This window comes from Dichotomopilus funicola (assembly GCF_033296635.1).
Source record: "Dichotomopilus funicola strain CBS 141.50 unplaced genomic scaffold C8A04scaffold_26, whole genome shotgun sequence".
Taxonomy (NCBI): Eukaryota; Fungi; Ascomycota; class Sordariomycetes; order Sordariales; family Chaetomiaceae; genus Dichotomopilus; species Dichotomopilus funicola.
This window is the reverse complement of record NW_026944047.1, coordinates 26,564-42,760: the sequence shown is the minus strand read 5'-3', so window position 1 is coordinate 42,760 and position 16,197 is coordinate 26,564. Positions and strand designations below refer to the sequence as shown.

At 54.8% G+C, this 16,197-nt stretch overlaps 5 protein-coding genes across 5 annotated transcripts; 2 read left to right on the top strand and 3 right to left on the bottom strand.

Moving 5' to 3' along the window:
- Window positions 1-20: 20 nt before the first annotated feature.
- C8A04DRAFT_36810 (uncharacterized protein) lies at window positions 21-4,613 on the bottom strand (the record flags this gene model as incomplete). Its single annotated transcript, XM_062783657.1, has 5 exons — window positions 21-287; window positions 2,259-2,732; window positions 2,806-4,110; window positions 4,230-4,338; window positions 4,414-4,613. The coding sequence occupies 5 exons, from the start codon at window positions 4,611-4,613 to the stop codon at window positions 21-23; spliced, it is 2,355 nt and encodes a 784-aa protein (XP_062637521.1).
- Window positions 4,614-5,560: 947 nt separating this feature from the next.
- C8A04DRAFT_36809 (cytidine deaminase-like protein) lies at window positions 5,561-6,834 on the top strand (the record flags this gene model as incomplete). The annotated part of the gene is made up of 3 exons (XM_062783656.1): window positions 5,561-5,582; window positions 5,649-6,724; window positions 6,787-6,834. The coding sequence occupies 3 exons, from the start codon at window positions 5,561-5,563 to the stop codon at window positions 6,832-6,834; spliced, it is 1,146 nt and encodes a 381-aa protein (XP_062637520.1).
- A 1,659-nt stretch (window positions 6,835-8,493) lies between these two features.
- C8A04DRAFT_28050 (uncharacterized protein) lies at window positions 8,494-8,691 on the bottom strand (the record flags this gene model as incomplete). The annotated part of the gene is made up of 1 exon (XM_062780500.1): window positions 8,494-8,691. The coding sequence occupies one exon, from the start codon at window positions 8,689-8,691 to the stop codon at window positions 8,494-8,496; it is 198 nt and encodes a 65-aa protein (XP_062637519.1).
- A 2,658-nt stretch (window positions 8,692-11,349) lies between these two features.
- On the bottom strand, window positions 11,350-12,179 carry C8A04DRAFT_28049 (glycoside hydrolase; the record flags this gene model as incomplete). Its single annotated transcript, XM_062780499.1, has 2 exons — window positions 11,350-11,719; window positions 11,806-12,179. The coding sequence occupies 2 exons, from the start codon at window positions 12,177-12,179 to the stop codon at window positions 11,350-11,352; spliced, it is 744 nt and encodes a 247-aa protein (XP_062637518.1).
- A 2,265-nt stretch (window positions 12,180-14,444) lies between these two features.
- Window positions 14,445-15,533, top strand: C8A04DRAFT_28048 (thioredoxin-like [2Fe-2S] ferredoxin-domain-containing protein; the record flags this gene model as incomplete). Its single annotated transcript, XM_062780498.1, has 3 exons — window positions 14,445-14,576; window positions 14,712-15,002; window positions 15,156-15,533. The coding sequence occupies 3 exons, from the start codon at window positions 14,445-14,447 to the stop codon at window positions 15,531-15,533; spliced, it is 801 nt and encodes a 266-aa protein (XP_062637517.1).
- Between the last annotated feature and the right edge of the window lie 664 nt (window positions 15,534-16,197).

Here is a 16,197-nt window from a genome sequence, read left to right as displayed (position 1 = left end):
CCCCATATCGTCGACCGGACCTAACCAAACTTGCGGCTGCCGCCCTTGAACTCCTTCTCCGAGCCCTTCTTCCTCCCCTTCCCGATCAACTCCAAGTGCCCTGCGCGCTCGCCCAGCATCTGCTCGGTCCGGGCGACCATCCCCGCGGTGTACTTCTTCTGGATCTTGTCGGCTGTGCTCTTTGACTTTTTGACCTTGGCAACACCGCTTTTTTTCGCCTGTTGTTTGCCGCCTGCCTTCCCGCCCTTCCCGCCAGGGTTAGGCTTGGGTGTCTTTTTTACCGCGCCCTGGGCCATGGTTGGTGGTCAATTGGGTTGGAGGTTGCAGGTGAAGACTGTTGCTGGGATGTTGCAGCCAGAAAATAATTTGGCCCAGTTTTCTGGGAGACATTATTTGCCGCTTCTCACCGCCTGTATTTTACCAAGCCTTTCACGCCCTTGGCTGTACTGTACCACGTAACTTTCACACCTTCAACGCCTTAGACCACCACCGCTCCTTCCTCCGTTCTATCCCACAACACCAGCCCTTTATCAACAGATTCTGCGCAGCTCCTTCCAACGCCTCCCCAATTAGCAGCTCCCAAACCGCCGAATAGCGCAGTTGGGGGGCATGGGCAACACGTTGCCCTCTACTCTCGCCCGCCAGGTTCGATTCCTGTCTGGGGCGCTCGGAGCAAAACCTGTTACAGGTTTTCGTAGCTGTCCCGGGTGGGTAGTGAGCTTTTTGGTTTTCTTTTTTCCATTTGCCCTCTCTCATTCAGCACCCTAATTTCCCGATATTCCGCGGGGCAGTTGGTTCCGGTGCATGCATAAAGACAATCCCAAACCCTGACCTGATGTTTCTCATGAGTTTGGCCACTTCCGGCGGAGTGCCTGTCTTATTGAGAAAATACTACTAGAAATGCAGACCAGTTGAGACAACCATGGGCAAATTCAAGTAGCCTCATAGGACCGACTACTTTGTTATTTGCGCAGCCCGATGAAACGCGGCTGCTCCCCAACTAAGACAACGTTACTTCGTGAAGGACAACTTCCATGCTGCTGCAAGTGTAAGAAGATATTCCAACAAACCGGACCCCGATGCGTTTCGGGCGTTGGAAGTCAATTCGTCAACAGCCCGGAGTCAACTCCAGCCTCGCACACCAATCAAGCCACCATCCCCATCCCCTCCCGATCCAATCTCACACTGCTTGCATGGACTTTGTGCGCCCCAACCAGCTCCCACTCCCTTGGATCGATCCCCCACTTTGGTCGGTTGGCCACCCGCTCGGCAAACATCCGTCTTTCCCAGGGCCGTTGGACCACCCGGATTGGTGGGACGTTTCTGTGACGATTTGGTCCCGCTGCTCTGGGTTTGATGATGGGATGCCAGCCAGCCAGCCAGCCCTACCGCCTATCCCTCCCTCCCGTGACTGGAATGGTTGGTTGGTCAGACTTAGCTCTGATTTGGGAAGGTGGCTTGAAAGGGGGGGGCTTCCCAGGTCTGTGGTCCTGAGTTTGGTTGGGTGTGACGAGGGGGTGGGTGTAACGAGTACGTACACTACGCAATTGGTAAACATGGTGTTTATTAATTGGGAGGGGGAACAATATTATTTGTTGTTGAAGACGTCATGTCGTGGGCCGAAGCCGGAGCGAGAGAGTTGGGAACTTCAGCCAGATTACAAGGTACCTGTGATCGAGACTAAGCAGGTTTAACCGTAAGTTCACATAGCGAGTAGTGATGGTATAATTCACAGATGTGAGCAATATCTAAGTTACAGCTCGAGACCCTATCAAAATACGAAGGGTAAAAAGTCCCGGAGGAAAAGTGTGTAAAAATACCAAGCAAAGGCAAGATAAACGCCGTTGTCGAACTCATCGAGAAACCCATCGCCGACTTGTGATAACCCCCAAGAGCAATCCCATGATAAAACTCATTGCAAAATTCATAATAAACCCGATCGTCCATCTCATTGTCAGTTCCATTGCCGAAGCCGTCGTCTAAGCCATCGAAAAACTCACTGCAAAACTCAACGCCAAACTCATCGTCAACCCCATTGTGAACTGTCTGATCAAGCTCATTGCCAAACCCATGGCTAACCCCAAAGCCAACTACATAATCCATCCCAGTGGCAAGAAGATCATTGGGAAACCCATTGTATAGCCGATTGTATACCCTGTTGTTGAACCCATTGCAAAACCCATTGCAATCCCCATCACCAACCCCATCACCAAATTCCTCACCAAACCTCATCACCAGCCCCCCCCTCAAATCAAAACCCCCTCCCCCTCCTCCTCCAAACCCTCCTCCTCCTCACTCCACTCCACCTGCGCCGCCGCCTCCTCCGCCTTCCGCTGCACCTCCGCCAACCCACTCAACTCCGCCACATAATCCCGACTCGCCAGCGCCCTCTTCACAAACTCCCACCCTTCCTCACGATACGCCGAAACAATCGGCCGGCTGCACGCGCTGCACTGCGGGTACGACCGGCCGTGGATGACCATGTTCTGGAAGCTGGCTAGGAAGCCGCGGATCTGGTGGGGGACGAGACCGAGTGGGTGGTCCGGCGGGTCGCGGTCGGCGTGTTGTTGGGTGCTGCCGACGGTGGTGTGCGGGGTGGGGGCGGGCGCGTTGTGTTTTTGTGGGTGTTGGAGGATGCTGGTTAGGAGCTCTACTAGGAGGGCGGAGGCGATGGCTGCTACGCCGGGGCGGGTTACGGTGCATTGTTGGTCGAGGGTTTGGTCTTTCATGGACTGGGGGTAGGTGGGAGTATGTGTTAGCTTTGGTTGGGTTGTCACTGTTGGCTTGTTAATAGGTAGGACTTACGTCTGCGGCAACGACCACATCGTTGCAAAAGTAACAACCCAGTGTATCCTCGCTGCCGTCCTCTGGGGCTGCGCCATGGCGCATCACCACATATGTATCGAACCCCAGCGCCGCGTTCATGACGATCTTGTTCGAGGCCTTGCCCATCAGTGTCGGCAGCCACCTCGACTCGCGGGTATCCATGAGGAGAAAGATGACGTCGTGATCATCCACAAGCTTCTGTAGCTTGGTGAAATCTGCCTTTACCTTCTGCTCGTCCAAGACGGGATGACCAAGCATCGGCACAGAGAGGACATGGCCCTCAGCGTCCACGCCCGGGTAGATCTCTTTAAGAGCTTCGGCCGCACGAAGGGCCTTGGGCTTCCCTCCATTGGCGCAGTCGTCAAATAGGAACAGCGGCTGGCGCACAGGATTTGAGTAAGAGACCGAACCGTAGTCGACAAACGTGATCTTGCGCACACCCCAGCCCATGAGGTTCCTGGAAACGTAGCTCCCCAGGGTTCCCGCGCCGAGCAAGAGACACTTTGTGCCTTTGATGGTGTCCAGGTCAAGGTTCGGAGCCAGACGCCATTTCATGAGTTTGAGGTTGAGGTCAACCGCCTGGTCGGCCAGGCGTGTGGGGTCCATGTACTCGTTGAGATTTGCCAGACGCGCCTTAAGCTTCCCACTCGGGTCTCGCTCCCAGCCGGTGACATTGGGCATCTTGGTGGCAACCTCGGTGCTGTCAGAGTCGGTGGCCAGTGAGAGGACAATGCTGCGGGCCTCGTGTCTCCTGGCCTGGGTGTCGCGGTAACATAGAATCTGGACCTTATTGAGACGGTATCTTTGCTTGATAAGAACCAGGAGATTTCGGAGCGGCCACGAAGGCGAATCGGCGTAGTTCGATGGATCCACAAAGGCGACATATTGGTCCTTTTCAGCAACGCCTGTGAAGAAGCCGTTCTCAAAATCCCGGAGCGCCCCAATCTGCCAGTGATACCCAATATCCTCTACCTCGTCGTCCGCCTGAAGCTTTGAGGGGCTGCCGGCACCATAAACCTTCTTGGCAAGAAAGAAGCCATGCTCGCCCTCTGTACTGACGACATACCGCCAGGTCCCTACCGCATCAACCAGGGCAGTGCTTTCTGACGAGGTGAAGTGTCCGGTTGATCCATGTTGCTTCCAGGTGGACTCTGAGTGAAGTGCGGGGAAGGCAAACCAATAAGTGAATCGGTATTTCTTGAGATCCGCATATGAAAGAATGGCAAATGACGAAAGGAGTGAGGGCACCGAGTAAATTGTACCATCTTGAATGGCTTCCCAAATCTGTTCAAAGTGTTAGCAGCTAGCACTAACACAGCGTATGTTTCCACATGACAAAACAGCGGGTTAGGTAGGTGGGCCGGAGTGTTAAGATGATGGCTTGTGAATCAAGAGGTGCCTACCTGGCGACCAGCATCTGTGATCATAGCACTCTTGTCGGTGTTCTTGAACTCCTCGATCGTGTTGACGTTCTTGATGTAGCCCTTGGCGCGGCTCATCCCCGCAGGCACACTGTATCATCCCAAGTCAACAACACCGTTGCACCGGATACCCGGAACCGAGTTTACGGGATCGATCTGAACTTACTCCCGGTTTGTGAGTGCGTTGCCGAGAATCTGCACCCTCGCGCCTGCGTCTTGCCCCGCCTGCGGGCGGGGTTCATAGAGGCCTGTTACCGACCGCGCCGAGGAATCGAGTTTATCGTGTTCAAGTTTAGAGGAAAAGAGGGCCGAATAGAACGGCAGCTCAATCTCCGAAGAGAAAGGCACATATTTGAGACCGGACATCAGGATGATTAAGCGCGTGGATGTGGATCGTTGTGATGGGCTTGTCGGTTTTGTGGTTGTTGCGAGCTGAATTTGGTTTGAAATGGAAGTTGTGGGAAGGTTGGGCGTGGTTAGGCTGGGGGGGGGAAGATATAGTTTAGGGACTGCGAGATGATATGGGTAACGTCATGCGAGACGAGGACTTCGATATTCACGGGAAGGGATGTGGTGTTATGTTCAAAAATATAGCTCCAGGACCAGTTGTTCAAGAAGGATTAATCAAGAGCGTGAGAGGCAGCGGATCAGAGAGCAAGAGATGTCGACAGTTGTGTGGGACTTTGCGCTACTGGTCAGCTGTTGTCTGCTTGGATGACCAATATGTGTCACAGGGTCCATTCTCAGATCGAGGTTCTTGGTGTTGGGAGCAAGGCAGCCGTGCCGCCTCCTCGGGAGGTTAGTGGGGGGACCGCTGTGCCCCGCTCTTGGCCTTGAACACGCACAGTCACTTTAAGCAGCTTTGTCCTCGCACCAGAGATAGCGGCAACAACTTGAGCCCAGAAATAATTAACCAAAAGAGAAGCGACGTAATGGTTGCCTCAAGCCTTTAATTTTGGTGAAGTTTGCCCACTGAGACGGCTTCTACCAGCGGTGATCTTGAGCTTTATGTTTGCATTCTCTAACATGGGTAGGCGAGTTTAAAGCTGAATGTTAAAGAAACCATGCAAGATGCCCCTCGCGCTGGGCTTTCCGCTTTTGACGCGTAAATTGCTGCAGGAACGCGTTGGGCTTCATCCACTGATTTAATTTTGGCATGTGTCTTTTTTGTCTTTCTTTTTTTTTTTTGCCCGACAGTCGCTTGCTCATGAAAGCCGCAGATTACCTGTTGCATCTGAACGTTCTTTGGACTATTCTGTAAAATACAGCCAAGGCATAAAATTTGGCATAGCAAGCAAGGGGCATAATCAGCCATGTTTATCGGCATTTGCGGCAGTACATTCCCCTTCTAACTTTCCCTTTTCTTGTACTCCATTTCCAGAGTTGACAAGTTTATGCTAGGTATTTGCGCGGGAAAGCGGACAATCGCCCGGTACTTGGTGGCCCATCATGGTTTCACCCAGCTTTACCTCGAGCCGAGTGCCTACACCGCGACATACGTCCAAATCCCTAGCGAGGAAAACAACTCCCAAAGCAAGGACGGCGTCAGCACCCCAGAGAGCACCCCAAACAACACCCCCGAGGACACGACCCCTCCACAACACACCTTTTCCACCCCCGAGGCCCTTCTAGAATTTGTCACCGCGCACTGGAACAAGCGCTGGGTGACCACCGCCCTCCCATCCGAGGCCGTCCTCGACCTCTACGCCCGCCGGCCCTTCTTCCTCCTCATCAGCGTCGATGCGCCCTTGACCGTCCGCTGGCAGCGCTATCTCATCCGGCGCAACGCAGGCGAAGGATACCTAGCCTCCGTCTCTCCCTTCCCGACGAACCTCCCCGGCACGCCACCCACCCGGTTCGTCGTCGACAGCTTCGAACGCTTTGCGGCCCTCTCCGACCAGCAACTCTTCGACCCCTCCAAAGGTGCCCACCCCCTCCTCTCGCGTGCCTCCATCCGCCTCCTCAACACCTCCCCCTCCCTCGCCGACCTCTACGCCACCCTCGGCAAGCTCGACCTGCTCGACCCCAACCGCCTGCGCCCCTCCTGGGACACCTATTTCATGGCTCTCGCCTCGCTCGCCGCGCAGCGCAGCAACTGCATGAAGCGGCGCGTGGGGTGTGTAGTAGTGCGCGACGGACGGGTGGTGTCGACGGGGTACAACGGCACGCCGCGCGGGTTGCGGAACTGTGGGGATGGTGGGTGTGGGCGGTGTAATGCGGGCGGGACGGGGTCGGGACATGGGCTGGCGACGTGTTTGTGTATTCATGCGGAGGAGAATGCGTTGTTAGAGGCGGGGAGGGAGAGGTTGAGGCAGGGCGCGGTGTTGTATTGTGATACGTGCCCGTGCTTGACGTGTAGTATCAAGATTGTGCAGGTTGGGGTGGAGGAGGTGGTGTATAATCAGGGGTATAGTATGGATGATCAGACCGCGGCGGTGTTCCAGGAGGCGGGGGTGCGGTTGAGGCAGTTTGTCCCGGTGAGTTCATTCCTCTTCATTCTTTTCCTAACGGCATTCTCATCGTCGCTAATACAATACAGCCCGCCAATGGTCTCATCCACCTCGAAAAGCCAGAACTCTACACCTAACAGGTCAAGTTAAAAGGTCAACTATAGCTTCCGAGTCCCTGTCATCAAGAATAACGAGACCTGTAACAAATACGATTCTTGCTACGGGACAAGGTCTTCCTGTATCCCGTCTGCGAGACTAAGCCAACAAACTAGATCCCGTGTGCTTCGAAGTGGCCGTACGATGAGGATCAGTTTTAGGACCCTATAAGGCGTAAACACCGGCTAGTGATCCAAAGGCGGGATTTAAACCTTCCTCGACTGTGTAAACCACCGGTCACTACGTCCATAACACCGACGGCCCATTCCGCCTGCACAACCGTTGTACTCGGTAGTTGGCGCCCCGTTGCAGCTCCACCGCATTACACATGCCAGCCGTGTTACATCTGTACGTTGTTTACAACGTCCACCATGGCTGTCGAATCGTGGTATTAAACCGAAAGCAAGAAGAAAAGAAAGGAACCCCTAGCAAAAAAAAAAAAAAAAAAAAAAAAAAAAAACGTAAATCAGGCCAAGAATATACCCCCCATTTCACCTCCCCATCACTATGGACTTCATCGAGAAACAGGGTCCAACGCCAAGCAGCCAAGAGATCCTGCTAAAAGCAAAAGCCGAAAGCGGCGATTTTTTCCAAGCGATCGATCGATAATTCATGAACTGCCAATGGCCCTACCCCAGATTTTCGCCCAGGTTTTTTCTTGGCGGGTTGTCGCCGGGCGTTAGCAAAAGACTCGAGTTGGCTTCAGACTAGAAAGTGACAAACAACTTGCGAGTGAAATAAATGCCAAAGGCCGACCGATTGCGGTATTTTACGGAGTGTGGTATTCCCGGAGTGTTAGTGCCGCGGAAAAGCGAGAAAGCGAGTAATATTCTTTCATCCTGCAGCTCCGCCGAGTCCGAGGAAACGCCGCGGCATCTGAATAATATGCCGATTGATCCCCGGCCGGGTTTTGCAGCGAGATCAATTGGGATTGACTCTTTGGGAATGGCACAGTTTCAAAAGATACATCGAGTCAGGGAAATGGCAAGGTTTTTGATCAGTGAAGGTATCAAGTTGTATTAGAAAAGTGAAATGTATAGTAAAATCAGCTGGCCGAGACACTCGCGTATATGGTTGATGAGGTCTGGCCTATGCTGCGTGAAAATATCTCCGGGTTGAGATACAAACGGGGTTGCTGGGACCTGATGAGTGGACGCAGTGCCGACATCGACGCGGCAAGTTGCAGCAGCACCCCTTACATATCTGTACCCATCCGTTCCAATTGTCCCAAAGCAGGTGACTCTTCCAAGCCGCAAGGCTGATTCAATAGTGGCGGACATTGACAGAAGGATTTGTGAGGAGCTGTTGCGAGAAAATGCGCGAAAAAGTTGTCGATGTGGTGATTGTTGTGGCAACTCCACCCGTCGATCCAGGTCTGGAAGCACGCCGCTTTGTTGTCGTCAAACCCGCCTTTCTTCCTTCCTTCCCTTGAGAACCCTCCCGCCGAGCAGGCCAGGGAACCCTCCAAACAGCGCTTTCAGCCTCCCAGAACAAAGCGCCCGCCCCCATCCCACGACAAATCATTACTTCATTGCCTGATCCCGGACTAGCCGGCCCACCTCCCCATGTCTTCCATCCTAACTATCTTTCGGCGAATTAAGAGGCTGATGTGACATGGAGTAACAAATCCCCTTCGAGATTTAGACCTGCGATTGGCTCTTCTCACGGCGGGCGAGCGCCTTCTTGTAGATGAAGAGCGACAGAAGACCGACGGCGACGACAAAGACGACGCAGAAGACGACCATGACACCCGCGTTCTTGGCGGGCCAGTCGGTGCCACGCTTGGCGAGCTGGGTGAAGGAGTCGCGAGCGACAACGGGAGGGCTGATGGCGGCCATTGCAACGGTATTGCTGTCGGTTTGATCTGAATTAGCAACTGGAATTCTGGCAATTGAAGCTTTCGGTCGAATAAGAATTGATCGGATCAATCGAGGAAATGGGCAGATGACAATGGCTTTGTACGCCTAGGAGCAAAACTAGCAGTTTTTGGTGATTGGCCGCACAGATGCTGTGGATGAAAGGTTTCGGGGAGGTTGGGCGCGTGCTGCGCTGCAAGGAGCGCAACAATCCCGGCTGGAAGCGGCATCCTTGGCATCCGTCATGTCGCTGAAGCTTCAGTTCTGCGGCTGGCCGAGAGATCCGGCAGGGCGCTGGAAGATGGCGTTCGATGCGAAGGAACCTCTGAAAACCACCTCGAGATGGACCAATTGATTAGGAGAAATATGCTTACATTTTGTTTTCGCGGTTTTACTGTGGAGAGGGTGATGGAAGGTGATGAAGATAGCTTTCGCGAGAGCGGCGCGAACGCGGTACTCGGGACGTTGGATGGGTGATAAGAAGACGGGGTGAACAACACAAGACGTTGGTGGAATTGAAGGACGACGGGGCCAATTGGGATCGGAATTGGGCGACACAAGTGTCCGTTCAGGCGTGAAGGTCAAGTGAGGTTGGAGAGGGAAGGGAAATGAAAGCAAAGAGTCGAGAGCGCGGGTGGGAAGACGAGAAACAAAATAACTCCTGTGGGTCCATCGGCAGAAACAAGAAAGCTTGGCCGGGCTGGCGGCACGGGCAGGACTTTTCTGCCACTGCGCGAATTTCGAGATCAGACCGCCCCCGACAGGAAGCTTGGGGCAGGCGGTGGGAGAGTGGGGGGCTCGCCTCGGCTGTGATGGTGAACCCCAGGCGTTCTCGGTCAGCAGCACGACTCGCAAGGTTTCAACGGCCTGCAGCCTGCGAACATGCATGAACGCTCCATCAACTACCGGGCTAGAGTCCTGCACAATGATGAACGGGCATCCCGTCTGCGTGCAATGGGCAGAAAAATGACGCTTCCCCCAGGCTTTTCCACTTGAATTGGGGTTCGTTCCATAGAGAGGTCAATTCTTTCACCAACTCCCATCCATGGGTGGGTGTCAGCAAGTGAGCTTCGGGATTGGGAGCAAGCGCGGGTGACCTTGATTCCCATTCCAGGCTAGCCTGTCGCCACATTGTGGGGACGATACCTGGTATCGGACAAAAAAGGCCCGTGAAATGAGCGAAAGAAGGGCGCCCTTGCACGGAATCACTGATCACTCTGGGGCCAATTCCGAGCTCTCTCACACGGCAACCAAATTCCCCGGGTGCTTGGATCAACCACACACCTCGCGCTTCGCGCTTGGGGCCCCGTCGCGCCTGTTGTCGCTGTCCTTGAGGCGTTGGCCGGGCAGGCAGACAGTCTCAATCACCTCAGCATGGCAAGCATATGTTCCTTTCCGGGTAGCGGTGGTACGGATTACCGTTACCAGCATGCAGATGTCATGCGGCCATGGGAGGACGAACAAGATGAGAGAAAAAAGAAAGAGTAACAAAAACGCTGCTGCAGAAGCATCCGTCGTCGGCGCCGCGTTTTGAAGCCCGCTCGGTGTGAGCGTGGCACAACCTGCGAGACAATATGGCGATGATCCTCAAGGGTGAACGAAAAGAGCCCGAAACACCCCATGGGGATTTTCCGTACGTTAGGGTTTTTCTTGGCCCAGTATGGGACAACACCCCAACCGATGGGAACCACAGTCACGACGACCTGGCGGTGCCTGTCGCGTAAATGCAGCGGCCGACGAGACGAGTTTCATCAGTTCTTTCAAGAAAAAACCTCGAGACAAAAACAGTTATTTCCGATCACTCCACTGGAGCTCCATATATTTCTCACCTCCCGCGCTCCAGTCAGAGCATGCCGTGATTCCCGATTGAGACGACCATCTTCTCATGTGGAACCCACACACGCGCGTTCCTGGGGGCACGAAAAGGGAATAGCAGGGTGACTTTGGATGTCTTTGACAGCTGTGCTGGTGTCATAATATCGCGGTTATCGCCCAGGTTTCAGCTCTCAGAGAAACAATTTACTAGGGTAGGGTTTGTTTTTCCAAAGAACAATCAGGCTGATGACACAGCGAGAAATAAGGAAGACGTGTATAAGAGAGCTACAAAAGACCGCTCAAGTACATCTGGATATCCTTAAGGAGTTTGACGATACCGCGGGCCACTTTAATGAGTTACCCAACGACCAAACTCATGACCGTTCCGCCGTCCAACCCCGTTCTAATCTACGACTACAAGTACACAATTGCGCGCGACGTACCGAGAACCCACTCGTGATTGTCTTGTAACAAAAATGAAGATCAAGAGCACAGCATGCTGATAATGGTTTATTTATTGGGGTTCTGCACATCATCGATAGATGCTATGAGAACCCAAGATATCACACTTTGCACAAGACACAAATGACTGCGCTCAAGCCAAAAGAACCGGCCGACTGACCGACCAGATCAAACCGATCGATCAACCGGCCTTTCTTCCCTCCCACACAACGCCACGATGCATGCGGCATTGATATCTTCCCTTCCTCTTTCTTTCCTTCCTCCCATCATCCAGTCCATGCCCCCACCGACATCCCATCGTCACCATCTCCACCGTTCCCCCAACCAAAAACCCCCCGGCTCAAAAAAAAACCAAAAAACCGCTTAGCAAGAAATAGGCGACGGGCCCGGAGCAGTGTACGGCTTGCCATCATTATCAGGGGCACCAGTCGAGCCATAAATGCTAGTAAGAATAGCAGGCTCATCAGCAGAGTAAGCTCCCGGGAAGCTGACAGTCTGGGAGGGGCTGGTCGAGCCGCCACCGGAGAGGTTGATCTGGGCGCAGGACTGGTAGAACTGGGCCTGACCGGGCTTGCTGGCGGAGTGCAGGGCGAGGACCTCGACGCGGAGCAGGTACTGGCCGTCGGCGACGCAGGAGGGGAGGTTGAAGTAGACCCAGCCGTTGTTGGCGAGAAGGTTGTCGACGCCCCAGGTGCGGCTGCCGGTGTCGAAGGTGTCTTCCCAGATCTTGAACCTGTTGTGGTGTATTGTGTTAGACAGTTATAACCATGATGACATTGAGGAAGATAATGGTGATAACTAGGGTAGAACAAGACATACCACTTAAGACCAGCCTTGTCCGAGCTGGCGGCATTGTCCACCTTAGCCAGGTAAGCCATGACGGGGCCCTTGTGGGACTTAGCGATCGGGTTGTCCTCGTCGCCGGGGAACTGCTCGCCGCCGATGACGTGCTGGTACCAGGCGCCGATCTTGTCGCCGGCCTTGACCTCGAGCACGGTCTGGGAGGTCGAGCCGGACTGGCCGCAGATCATGTCGGAGCTGGTGACGTCCTGCACGGGGTTGTTGTTGTTGGGGGCCCGCAGCGCGGTCAGCGAGCCCTGGTCGGCGCCGTTGACCGACACCTTTTGGAAGATGGCGTGGCCCTCGACCGAGACGGCCGCGGCCAGGAGAGACGAGAGGACGGAGAACTTCATGGTGGGCGGTTCTCTGTTGTGTGTGGGTGGTAGAAACGGTGTGTTTGTTGGGAGTGGTGGTGACAAAGACGGACCATCAAGGGGGGGGGGGGTTTTCGAGATGGAGGACCTGGCGGGATATTTATACACACGAAAGGGGAGCTATCTACCCCGGCAACCCCCAGTAACGATCAACTACTAGGAACATCCACAACTACAACATGGGCAGATGGGGAGACATGGGAGAGGGAAGAAAAAAGGGGGGCAAGGCATTTGATGCGCGGCATGGCATGCGACGCCCCGGCACCCACGCACTCACATTCCGGCTGATGGGCCCGAGATGGCACCGAGTGTCTGTCACTCTCTAAGGCATCCCGAACACTACCAAGACCGGCACGCATATTAGAACATGACGGTATCCTTGATCTTGCGAGCCATCGTGACAAATGTGGGCGGGGGGGGACGGCTCGAGACGACCGACCCGTAGGCCCCACGATTCGACGCCGACTTCACGGCTTCCACGACTCCACAAGAATGAAGCAGTGACACTGGGCTGCGGTCCCGGAGGCCAGTTGCGTAACCCGTGTTGTTGGTGGGCGGGGGGGTCCCCAGGTTTCTTGGTGCAGAAATGGGAGGGGAGGTAATCTATTCAGATAGACTGCAAGTGGATATTGCGTCTGGGGGACGGGAGGGATTGCGGTGGAATGAGAGGCTCTCAACATCTCCCAAGGCGTGTTGGGCGGCAGTAAAAAATAGCGTGCGAATGTACCCCATGCTAGCAATGCCGCCCGCGCCCAGCCTCGACAGATATTAGGCAGTTTCTAGTTGTCCTGGCAGTGGACGACCCCCTGGCTAGGGGCGGGTAATGCGAACCCAAAAACGCCCCAAAACAGCACTTCCCCGGAAGCTTTCCCAATTGAGCCGGCTGGGGAACGGCACCCATCCTCGCCAACCTTCCCGGAGTGGTGGGCTGAGATGTCGATCCGATGTCGAAATACCGTGCCGTCCAACCCGTTTGGCCGGCTGGCGGGCTCCGTCGAGGGGGGCACTGGACGGGTTGGCGGGCTGGTTGCTTCGGGAGGCCGAGAGGAGCCTGGCGCCAAACGTGGACGGCGGCTCGGGAACAACGCAGGAAACCTGGTGAACATCACGCATATCATCCACAATATCAGGGTGGTTCAAGGTGGACACTGGTGGGCAGCGAGCATGACAGGCCGGACGAGTCTGGGGGGCGGGAGACCCGGCGTCGCATTGATGAGGAATAAGCGAAGAGGAGGATGCTGAAAACCCGGAACTCAGAGGCCGTGCCTTGACGCCCACAACCCCCCCTAGTGAAAATCAGTTTCCTCATCGAGGTCGATCTGGGTGCCGGTGATCATGTTTCCAAAATGTTCCACCGCTTCTTCGAAGGACGAGGGCGCCGACAGCGTGGCAGCGTGGCAGGGCTCGGCCCGGATACCGGAGGGAACGTCGCCGGCCAAGGCGTGGAAACGCCGATGCGCCGGTGTTTAATAACATGCAGGTCGTTGAGCAATCATGAGTGTCGATGTGATGAGATGCCCGAAGCGGGATGCGATGTCGCGCGACGGGTAGCCTGACTTCGTACTACAGTACCGGAGGTATAATGTGCAGTCTAGCGTCTGCCGACAGCGCCTACACGGTAGTCGTGCGCCACACAGTAACGTCGGACCATGGTTGCGGGATCGCACTGAATAGTTAAAGTTTCGAGTCCAAGCTAGCCTTCATCCAGCTGGGAGGTTTCTCTGGTCGAGAGGCTCCCGTCGCATTACTCTCCACATGAAGAAATGCACAATTTACAGTATGGCCTGGCTTTGAACCTGGGAACCTGGGATCCTGGGATCCTGGGATCCTGGGGTTGGTGTGGTGGATTCTCAGAATGGAAGGTTTGGAAAAGGAATGGAAGCACCAGCTTCCACGCCCGGTAAGGAAGTGATCAGTTAGGAGGGCACGTGGGGCATCAAGCAAGAAGAGCATGCACGCATTGAGTTATCGCATGATCATGTACCGTGTAGATGAAATGCCCTGATATGCGCATAGCGGAGCAAAGCACCAAGCTCGACAAGCTTGGCAACCAATCAAACCGCATTATTTGTCAGAGCAAGCTGGTCTGTGCACCCCCTGCGGCGTCGATTCAACGAAGCTCCATACGGATTGGAAACTCAACGACCTGAGTTTAGCCCCCCCCCCTCCTCCCAAGCCGGGCCAGCCATTGCGACGCCGCCGAAACGATTTGACGCCGCCCATTGCCCGACGCTGCTCGCAACCATGACGAGCAAGCTGGCCCCCTTCCTCATGCGGACCGCCGTCCGGTCGGCAAGCCGGGCTGCGCGGCCACTTGCGCCCCAAACCCGCGCATTCTCGCTGTCGATGCGGAAACAGAGCGACACCCTCATGGTGGTGAGTTTAGTCCGAACTACTCTGGGGGACGGGTACACAGACTGGCGGGAGTGTGGTGGGAGAGCTGAGGGAAACAAAGACAAAAAAACAAGAGAGTAAAAGTTGACCTAAGATATCTCCCCCTCCTTGGAATAGCATCGCAATACACCCGACAACAACCCCGACATCCCGTTCAAGTTCACCGAGCAGAATGAGGCCATCATCACCGAGGTCCTCAAGCGCTACCCGCCGCAGTACAAGAAGGCCGCCGTCATGCCGCTTCTCGACCTCGGCCAGCGCCAGCACGGCTTCACCAGCATCAGCGTCATGAACGAGGTCGCCCGCATCCTCGAGATGCCCCCGATGCGCGTGTACGAGGTCGCCTCGTTCTACACCATGTACAACCGCACACCCGTGGGCAAGTTCCACGTCCAGGCTTGCACGACGGTACGAATCTTTTTTCCTGTTTCAAGTTGCACTGCTCTACATGGGACTGGTAAACGGAGGAGCCGGCAGAGAGAAGAGATAGGGAGATACAGATTTCGGGACAGCAGAGAAGCAAGCATAACAATCCCAAACAACCACTGACTCTCCCCCCAGACACCCTGCCAACTCGGCGGCTGCGGCAGCGACGCCATCGTCAAAGCCATCAAAGAGCACCTGGGCATCAAACAAGGCGAGACCACAAAGGACGGCCTCTTCACCTTCATCGAAGTAGAATGCCTGGGCGCCTGCGTCAACGCCCCCATGGTGCAGATCAACGACGACTACTACGAGGACCTGACCCCCGAGACCACCAAGTCGCTGTTGACGGCGCTCAAGGAGAGCGTGACAGCCGTGGGCAAGTCTAAGACTAACGCAGCGGCGGTGCCGAAGCCGGGCCCGTTGAGTGGAAGGGATACGTGCGAGAATAGCGCGGGCGTGACGAATTTGACGAGTGAGCCGTGGGGGGTGGAGAAGACGAGGAGTGATTTGTAGAGTAGGGTCGGAGTCAGTCGTAGTAGCATAGGTACATAGTATTGCTACTACTACGGAACCGGAATGGAAAAGGGAAGGAAAAGGAAAGCAAATAAGAACCAAGATGACAAACTAACGCTATAGCGGGGATAAAACTCGCCGGGGTGATCTACAAAAACGAAACCCTCTTTACATGTATCCCTCGCCCGTGTACCATCATAGTATGCACTCTGTATTTGCGCGCAACAATAGAAGCGCGCGGCGCCGGGACCAGGTGCGCAAGTGAACAACAACAACAGCCCGACGGCCCAACACCGCCCCCCATGACAAGACGAACGGGCCGAATACAATACGGCTCCCGCTTTTGACAAGCAGACTGTGAGGCAAGCAATGAACGAAGGACAACGCAGACAGACAGACAAAAAGGTAGAAAGTTGCGACTACCACCCACCTACCCACCCAACAACAACCCAGCCCAACCCGCCCCCAGGCAAGGCAGGCCATCAAGTAGACAAAATAGATTCTTTCTCGATTCGATTCCTTGACTATTCAATCAAACCCATTCCCGCCTATCATTTTATTTTTCTTCGTCATCTTTTTGCTTGCCCATATACCAAGTTACCATACCATACCAAAAAAGAAAGCAAGAAAGTAAATCAGAACAAATCAAAGTAATCCAAAACCC